Source organism: Adiantum capillus-veneris, chromosome 5, assembly GCF_014529385.1.
Source record: "Adiantum capillus-veneris isolate H3 chromosome 5, ASM1452938v2, whole genome shotgun sequence".
Classification (NCBI taxonomy): domain Eukaryota; kingdom Viridiplantae; phylum Streptophyta; class Polypodiopsida; order Polypodiales; family Pteridaceae; genus Adiantum; species Adiantum capillus-veneris.
Window position 1 is genome coordinate 85,552,231 of NC_140935.1, and position 9,944 is coordinate 85,562,174.

The window sequence follows — 9,944 nt, forward strand, 5'->3', positions numbered from 1 at the left end:
CCCTATCTGTAAACAATTACTCTCCAAGCTTGTACCCGACCAACCCCGACTATACATACTCGACCACAAAATAAGCAATCTTGGCTTAAGCTTCGACCTATTTCAAAGCACCTTATACCCGCAACTACATAGCCCAATATCCAACAACACATATAGACTTGCACAATCTCCTGTATGCATCCACTCTAGTACAAACTTGGCATCTACTTTGCACACACTATTTCCACTATGGACATACTCACACACCCAATACAGCGTAGAACACGAGAGAGAGAGAGAAGGAAAAATATCCACTTAAACATTGAGAATATAGAAGTTATGCCAATATCGATGCAATTGGCTATGCTTTAGAGAGGTCTAGAATGATGTTTTTTTGCCGTTGATGATGGTGGAGTACAAGCCTTAGTCCAGCACTATGCGAGCTCTCTTTCCATACATGTCGCCTTCATGCATGCTCGACAATATATGAAGCCCACCAAACTTGAAGCTCCAATTCCTGCTTCTGGATCTAAAGGGAGCACTGCTTGTTCCACTTTTGCTCGAGTACTCTCTTTCATATGTAACGAACCCCCTCATGGCGAGCTCTTTCTCGTGATCATGCAGTTGCGACCAAACACTCTCGGGCCGATCACCTACCCCGTTCTTTGCTTTCTTTGTTCTACAACAACCAACTTTCCTCAACCCTCAAAGGCCCCCTCCTTCCTACGCTATCTAGCAATGTGCAGGTCTGCGCCCCTGGCTGCCCCTCAACCTCTGGTTGATGATCACCTTGCCCAACGCTATTCCCAACCTTCCAACTTTCTGTTCTCCTTGCCACCAGCCGCCGGCTCATAGCTATGATAAGCTCTCCCAGGCCAGCGCATCACCTCGTTTCTAGCTGACGACCCTCCACCTCTTGGGGCATGACCTCCTCACGGCCAGCCCTCTTGCGGCCCTTTAACCTTCAGCTCTCCAAGCTCCCCTCCTCTCGTCAGTACTGGCTGGGCTTCAACAAGCCCTGCTTGAGGCCACAACTCTGCCAGTTCATGGCTTTCCCCTCATGCTCCTTGGCCCCTCGCCCCTTCCTTTGCAACCAACTGGCGGGCACCCTTATGCAGCCGCCCGCCTGCATCAACTGATCCCTGCCTGCAACATGCTGCCCTCCCATGTATTCAACTGGCCGCCCACCCATGCAAAGATGGCGCTCCTCTTGAAGCCCTGACGGCCATCTGCACGACTTGCACTCCCTCCACCATCCAGATGGCATCGCCACCCCATGCAGACCTCCAAGTGGCGCCTCTTTCTTTCCTTGAAGCAGCCCGCGACCTGCTGCAGCTCGTTTTTTTTTTTCTTGTTGCAACCTTTAAAAAATGTTTTTTTTCCTTTTTTTAACTCCTGGCTTGGGCAATGTTCCCACGCGTCCCATGGCTCCGCTCGTCGACCTACCCTTCATGAACATCTTTGACTACAGATGCTAGGAAAATTCAATTAGCTAGCTTGAGCACCATCAAAACAATTCTCCAAGGCTTCATCTCCATGGCCATATGTCAAGAAAGTTCGCTCCGCAAAACAAGTTTTCTGGTGACGAGATCTCCGTCGGGAGATGTTACAACCGCCTTGACTCTAAAGTTGTAACTGCTCACCATAATTTTTAGTTAGAGAAGTGTCATTCCCCGATATGCAAGCATCCAAAGAGATTTGGACTCGTCAAACGCAAGGAAGCATTCTGTGGCATCATTTGAAGATGAGATCCTTCATCCCTTGGCGCCTTCAAGCATCATGACTTGGCAAAGCTTCTTAACCATATTCGACCTATTAAATGTCTCATTTGGCACACATATCTCAACCATGTTAGTTGTACCTTGCATCAAATAGCCACTGAAGCACTTTGTCATCTGCTTGCAAATATCCATGTAACAGCTTTTGTGCTCTCCTTGGGCCGATCAAATCTGACTGCGCCATCATTGCCGAACCTCTCGTTGAGCATTCATGCTCAACCAGAGTATTATTTAGATAAAAGAAGACTATATAGAGAGAATGATATAACATAGATATATAGTGGCTATGTAGATAGGATAGAGATAGAGAGAAAAACATCTGCTGCATCATCCGCCAGGATCGAATGGAAAGCTCAAAGCCTCCCCAAACATGGTGTAGATTCCACCTGGATCAAAAACAAAACAATGGCCGTGGCCATCCACCTGTAAAGCACGCATCTTCAAGCCTTCCTTTGCACTTGTAGGCCAATATACAGGACACCCTTCCATCTCTTTATAGCACGGAGCTTTGTCACCTTGCATCCATAAGCCTTCGTGCCAACCATAAGAATACTTTCGACCACTTGAAGCACTGGTACCATAAGCAACTATCATGTCACCTGCTAGAGAACTCTCCATATCATCACCTTTATCACATGAGCATTGAAACCTGCATAATACACCCTACAAAGCAACCTAGAACAACATAGCTATCAACAACACAACACATAGCTTCAATGCTTGCCATTTGCTTCCACTTGCTGCATAACCAAGCAAACATGATCCCTTTGCAAACCTGTATCCAAACCCTCTGAAAACGGCTCCAAGGCCACCTTTTCATACTCAAGAGTATGACCTGCTCGAGCTTCAACCTGTTCATCAAATACCTCATCTCCTGCAAGGTTGGTGGTACCTTCCTCTTTGCATGGAACCTCTCCCTTATAGGCTGCACTTGTATGAGTTTCCATAGAGTCATCTGCCGGAGCTAGCTCTCCACGACTACACACAAACTCTGAAACTTCAAAGTACACCTCGACATGCCCATCAAGGCAATGTTGCCCCACCCCCTGCATAGATAAATCAACTTGATCTACCACAGCTTCTGTTCCTAGCTCCTGCAAGTCATCCTCAAAAACCTGCTCTTCAATTAGGTCTGATGCACAATGAAACCATACCTCTTCCTCCAATAGGGACTCACCATCACGAGACACAAGATAGGGCTGCTTGACTGGCCTGTTCACACAAGGCATCTCCACTCTTGCACTATGCTCCTCTTTTACCTTCAAATGACTGGTAGGCAACTCATATACATCTTGCTCCACTTCATCTACATGAAAAACATCATAACTTTCATACCTAAAAGAGATGGATTCTGTCTCCCACATGCTATCTGTATCCAAACTGCTGCTAGAGCTATGAGAACTATCGTACTCCTCTTCTGATATTGCCGGTTCTTGCACCTTTGCTGTCATCCTCGTTGCTGGCTCTAGAATTGACACCTCTTCTTTAAGATTTTCAATCACCTCATCCTCTTGAGGATGCAAACTAAGTGGCACACTAAATATGCCCCTCTGTATCTTTTGAGACTTGATTGGCACCCGGGGAGGTCACCTAATAAAAATGTAACCTATCACGTGAGTTCAACAGAAGGGTATTTGAAGTTCTTGAAACTTACAGAAATATATGTATAGAAGGGCATTATTTTTTCAAATTTGAAAAAAACTTACAGATTTTAAAAGAAAAGGGTACATTATATTCTTAACAAAATTCACAGATAAGGGGTTTTACAAACATGTCTTGAACTCACGTGATACGGTAGTTTTACACATGGTGAACCCCCCGAGGATTGGCACTTCTTCTACCTTTTCTAGCCTGGCATCAGCTTCATGTGCTTTGATCAAATGCATATCAAGAAAATGAGCTTTTACCTTTTGATGCTCTTCAATCTGTTTGGGCCTAGGTCCACTAGCTACCGTGATTATCGATTGGAGCAATCCTGCCTACATCTTCTTCTTCATCTTTTGACTCTTTGCTTTGGAACCTTTGACCACTTCGTCATAAGCCCTTGGATCTTCATAGCCCACTCTCTCACGAACATAGGGATGCAGGCAAGATAGAAACCTTTCCAGCCTAAAATATCCCGCATTGGTTGCTTGGGTAGCAGCCGCAAAATCCCCCCAATAAGCTTCAAATTTATCAACAAAAGCATCGAAATTTGCACTTACTTCTTGCTGCAAGCCTTTGAGCTTTGCATCTGCTTCCGAGGTCGACACCCCTTTCGATACCTTTGTAAGAATTGCTCGCAAAATCCAATCCAATTCTGCTTGTGTACATCTTCTAAGCCATTGAACGAAGCTTTTGATTTACCTCGCAGCACCAAAGGTAGAGTCTGGAGCTTTGCTTCACCACCTAGCATCTGCAATACTGTCAGCATAAATAGATCAAAATCGGCTATCCAGTCGTTTGCATCTTCATCTCCAGTGGGTCCTTAGTGGAGGCACCACAAGATGGAAAGGGGGAAATGAGAAAACCACCAGCACACAAATTGAATGCCTCTCTATAGCCCAGTGATTTCTTAGCACCCCCATCCCCTAGGAAACACACACCTAGACTCCCTATCTGTAAACAATTACTCTCCAAGCCCGTACCCGACCAACCCCGACTATACATACTCGACCACAAAATAAACAATCTTGGCTTAAGCTTCGACCTATTTCAAAGCACCTTATACCCGCAAATACACAACCCAATATCCAACAACACATATAGACTTGCACAATCTCTTGCATGCATCCACTCTAGTACAAACTTGGCATCTACTTTGCACACACTATTTCCACTATGGACATACTCACACACCCAATACACCATAGAACATGAGAGAAAGAGAGAAGGAAAAATATCCACTTAAACATCGAGAATAAAGAACTTATGCCAATATCGATGCAATTGGCTATGCTTTAGAGAGGTCTAGAATGATGTTTTTTTGCCGTTGATGATGGTGGAGTACAAGCCTTAGTCCAGCACTATGCGAGCTCTCTTTCCATACATGTCGCCTTCATGCATGCTCGGCAATATATGAAGCCCACCACACTTGAAGCTCCAATTCTTGCTTCTGGATCTGAAGGGAGCACTGCTTGTTCCACTTTTGCTCGACTCTCTTTCATATGTAACCAACCCCCTCATGGCGAGCTCTTTCTCGTGATCATGCAGTTGCGACCAGACACTCTCGAGCCGATCACCTGCCCCTTTCTTTGCTTTTCTCCGTTCTCTTTTCCTTTCTTTGTCCTACAACCAACAACTCTCCTGAACCCTCAAAGGCCCCCTCCTTCCTACGCTATCTAGCAATGTGCAGGTCCGAGCCCCTGGCTGCCCCTCAACCTTTGGTTGATGATCACCTTGCCCAACACTATTCCCAACCTTCCAACTTTCTCTTCTCTTGCCACCAGCCACCGGCTCACAGCTCTGATAAGCTCTCCCATGCCAGCCCATCATCTCGTTTCTAGCTCACGACCCTCCACCTCTTGGGGCATGACTTCATGCTCCCCGAACCTCCTCACGGCCAGCCCTCTTGCGGCCCTTTAACCTTCAGCTCTCCAAGCTCCCCTCCTGTTGTCAGTACTGGCTGGGCTTCAACAAGCCCTGCTTGAGGCCACCACTCCGCCAGTTCATGGCTTTCCCCTCATGCTCCTTGGCCCCTGGCCCCTTCCTCTGCAACCAACTGGCAGGCTCCCTTATGCAGCCGCCCGCCTGCATCAACTGATCCCTGCCTGCAACAGGCTTCCCTTCCATGTATTCAACTGGCCGCCCACCCATGCAGAGATGGTGCTACTCTTGAAGCCCTGACGGCCATCTGCACGACTTGCACTCCCTCCACCATCCAGATGGCATCGCCACCCCATGCAGACCTCCAAGTGGCGCCTCTTTCCTTCAAGCAGCCCGCGACCTGCTGCAGCTCGTTTTTTTTTTCTTGTTGCAACCTTTAAAAAATGTTTTTTTTTCCTTTTTTTAAACTCCTGGCTTGGGCAATGTTCCCACGCGTCCCATGGCTCCGCTCATCGACCTACCCTTCATGAACATCTTTGACTATAGATACTAGGAAAATTCAATTAGCTAGCTTGAGCACCATCAAAACAATTCTCCAAGGCTTCATCTGCATGGCCATAAGTCAACAAAGTTCGCTCCACAAAACAAGTTTTTTGGTGACGAGATCTCCGTCGGGAGATGTGACAACCGCCTTGGCTCTAAAGTTGTAACTGCTCACCATAATTTTTAGTTGGAGAAGTGTCATTCCCCGGTATGCGAGCATCCAAAGAGATTTGGACTCGTCAAACACGAGGAAGCATTCTGTGGCATCATTTGAAGATGAGATCCTTCATCCCTTGGCACCTTCAAGCATCATGACCTGGCAAAGCTTCTTAACCAAAGCTAGTTGTACCTTGCATCAAATAGCCACTGAAGCACTTTGTCATCTGCTTGCAAATATCCATGTACCAGCTTTTGAGCTCTCCTTGGGTCGACCAAATCTGGTTGCACCAACATTCTACGCAACTAAATTCTCTGTCTCGTGAGCATGGTGGAGCGCACCCGCAAAGGAGATATTTCTCATCTCTCGCTCAAAGCATACCAACAACAAAATTGAGACTATGACGTCTCGAACCTCAGACACATGTATATGATATACCAAGCCACTACGGGCTCCTCTGGCAATCACTAATGAACCGCAATGCATCTAGAAAGACTTCTCTCTAAGAAGTGTCTAACAACCAAAATCTGTTAACTGTCTCACTGAGATCAAGCTCTGTCTCAACTGAGGAACATAGCGCACATATCATAGCGTGTATGATGCACCACTGGGCAAAGACAAAAAAACATCTCCTGCACCCTCTATGTCAAACGCGGAACCATCGCCCAAGTGTACACAGCCAAGTCTCCCACTAGAAAATGTGTTGAACCACTCACGAGATGGGGTGATGTGGAAAAAAGTATTGCTATCTAGTACCCACGGTGCAGTGAGTGCAAGAGAGGGAAGGAGAGAAGGGGAAGGAGATGAGCAAGACGCAGAGGTGTTTGGTGTAGCTATTGAGAGTATCGTAGAGCGCGACCGGTGTGCTCGATGCCGATGTCAGATGTCACTCCTCTGCGAGACTGGCTGCTCGGTTACCCCTTGCCTCGCTGCTTGAATTTCCTTGCTACAGCCTAAGCTTCGATTTCCACCTGCAGATCCTGACTTGCTTGCTCTCGACCTCAAGCTAAAAAAAAAGCCAATTTTGCATGACTTCAATCCCTTGAGCTTTTCCAAGTTCCAATTTTCTTTGCTCTAAAGTACCCTGCTCTGTTCGAAATTCTCTATTTGATGACCCGATTCCTGTATGTTGTCATTTGTACTCGACACTTTTTTGACTTTGAGCACCTTTGGCAGCTATTCAACTAGTGCATTTCTGTCCGTTGGCAAAAATCTGCACAAATTGACATTGACATGCTGGTTACTGGGGGCTTTTGAGCCCATTTACACATAGATTTTCCAGTTTTTGGCTTTGGCGACACACATATGACACATTCGGCTCTGACGGCCCATTCTGCAGTGGGTTTTTTCTCGAGCGCGCTCAGCTCTTGGATGATGTTTCCAATCGATGAGTTTACGATCGATGCGGTAGTGTGTGTCAGTTTTCCAACAGTTATGCTCACAGGTTGCACAGTCTTTGCAGTACAGCTTATGCGGCACATGTAGTGCTCATGTATGATTGTGTGGAACATTTCAAAGACCCTTTTTGCATGGTTTGGTGCAGTTTCATGCTATGTAAACATTATGCGGATACCGCTTGAGCTAGGTGTAGCTCGTAGGTAGCAAGTTCGCAGGTTTACAAGTGTTGTTTGGATATGTATACGTCCATAGAGCCGCTCAGTCATGAGTGATCTGTTTTGCCAAGATTTTGGCAGCGTATGTAGCCCATTTTGTGGATCTGTTTACTGAGATACCGAGTGTTTGTCTTTATGCAATTTGGTGAGATTTTCTGAGTTTTTGCTCAGTTTTTAGGAAAAACTATGTTAGATTTTTCGTAGATTCTCGCGCCATGGTTTATGTGTATTCGTAGTTTACTCTCTAATGGTTTAGTGGTCGAGTCTACTCCCACTTTGGAAATTATTTGTCGTTTGTTGGCTTGCAGTTTGCTTTGAGTTTTTGCTCATTTTGCAAAGGAAACTCTATTCATTTTTCCTTGTCTTCTCACCATAAAAGTTTGCAGTGTTATGCCATCTTGTACAGTGGTCAATATATTCCCACTTTAGCAGTGATCAAGTGTTTACTCTCACTTTGATGCTTGGACCCAGTTTGGTGTTCTTGTACCCACTCTCGCAGGAGTGAGGTTAGCGTATGCTTGTGTGGCCACGATAGACAATCAAACATTTCACAGGTTTTTTGTAGATTTTTGCAGGCAATTTCTCTTGTGGGATGCGTTTTGAGCTAGTTTGCTCTCTACTTGCATATATGGTTATGCCCTTTACGCTCGATTGAGCTATTTGTTCCAGTTTATGCTTGCAAATAGTAGATTGTGAAGCTATTTTATGCATATTCAAGCATCAGTTTTGATGCGATTGGTCATGGTTTTCATGATTGTGCAGTGGTTGAGTGATCTCCCACTTTGTTACCATTTTGGCATTTAGTTATGGCAATAGACATGTGTGACAGTGGTCTCATTCTTGCCCCGATACTTGCGTTGTTGGCATTATGGTCACACAAGGCACATTAGGCACCGTTGTTTCAGACGTATGGTCACACAAGGCACATTAGGCACCGTTGTTTCAGACGTATGAAACAATAGCGAAGATGTATGCATGATGCAGATACGGCTTTGCACATGTTAGAGAGGCAGTTATAGTGGTAGTCATGCCAGTGAAGGTGATGTCATGCTTGCTCGAGCATATCTCTTGCAGATATGTCTATGGATAGTACACTTTCTCCACAGCTTGATGGAGCCACTGTGTGGTGAGTGCAAGAGAGGGAAGGAGAGAAGGGGAAGGAGATGAGAAAGACATAAAGGTATTTGGTGGAGCTATTGAGAGTATCGTAGAGCGCGATCGATGCACTCGGTTCCGATGCCGGGTGTCACTCCTCTGCGAGATTGGCTGCCTGGTTACCCCTTGTCATAAAATATAATACCTAACCAACCCAAACGATTTTCTCATATTAAACTGATCATGTAATATGGGAGAATAAACGGGAACAAGGCTGGTTAGAATATAGACATGTGCTTATGGATCTGTCTCAACAGGGGGCCAAGGTTAAAGGGGTCCAAATGAGAGATGGTTTGTCAAAGAGCAATGCTACCTAATGGAGCTTAAATACCTTAGGGTTAGCTTCATTAAAGACCTCCAAATATTAGTGTTAAAAAGTCCTTAGGCAAGCTAGGGCTCTACTTGAGGTGGGAACTCGGCCCAAGTTTGAGGTGCTTGTTGTGCTTGCTGACTAAGGTGCTTGAGGTGCTTAATGACTAAGGTGCTTAAGGGGTTCAGGGTGTTCCCAAAATTCAACAAGATCCCTACTCAAGGGGGGCTAGCCCTCACTATAGGAGCTAGAGAGAGAACACAGACACCCTCAGACTAAGGTCAAGCCTTGCCTAATGAAGTAACAAGGACACTTGTCAAGTTCCTCTTCATGCCTCATGGTGTGCCTAAAGCCTATTGGTTAGCCTCTCAAGGGGTCCAATGATAATTTAACTAAAATATTTAATTGATTATGCATTTATCAAGTCCTCTCTCTCAAAGGGGAAAGAGGAAGACTTGTCCCAAGGCTAGCATGCTTGCATGATATGCACTCTGCATGTGATTGGCTAGGCTTGAAGGGGTCTAATGAGCTTCCACCATGGGCTAGAAGAGGGGGTAGACCAAAGCAAGGAGGGGGTTAGCTTGGGGGGTATACTCTCTCTCTCTCTCTCTCTCTCTCTCTCTCTCTCTCTCTCTCTCTCACACACACACACACACACACTCTCTCTCTCTCTCTTTCTCTCTCTCTCTCTCTCTCTCTCTCTCTCTCTCTCTCTCTCATTGTGTGAGGTGCAAAGTTCAAGAGCTCCATCTCCTTCTCCAAGCTTGTTGAGAAGTTGAGAGCCTACACCAACACTCTTGGCTATGGAATGAAAATTCAACCAAGAGCCATGCTTCAATGCTTAAGCTTGCCATCTTCTTCATATTCATTGCTATGCTAAGCAA

General features: G+C 45.8%; 1 protein-coding gene across 1 annotated transcript; it reads right to left on the reverse strand.

The window, feature by feature from the left end:
- Positions 1-277: 277 nt before the first annotated feature.
- Positions 278-7,694, reverse strand: LOC147457660 (uncharacterized). Its single transcript, XM_086512513.1, has 2 exons — positions 3,665-7,694; positions 278-3,347 (listed from the first exon to the last, which is right to left on the reverse strand). The coding sequence occupies exon 2, from the start codon at positions 3,206-3,208 to the stop codon at positions 2,471-2,473; it is 738 nt and encodes a 245-aa protein (XP_086368639.1). The 5' UTR covers positions 3,209-3,347; positions 3,665-7,694; the 3' UTR covers positions 278-2,470.
- Positions 7,695-9,944: the final 2,250 nt, after the last annotated feature.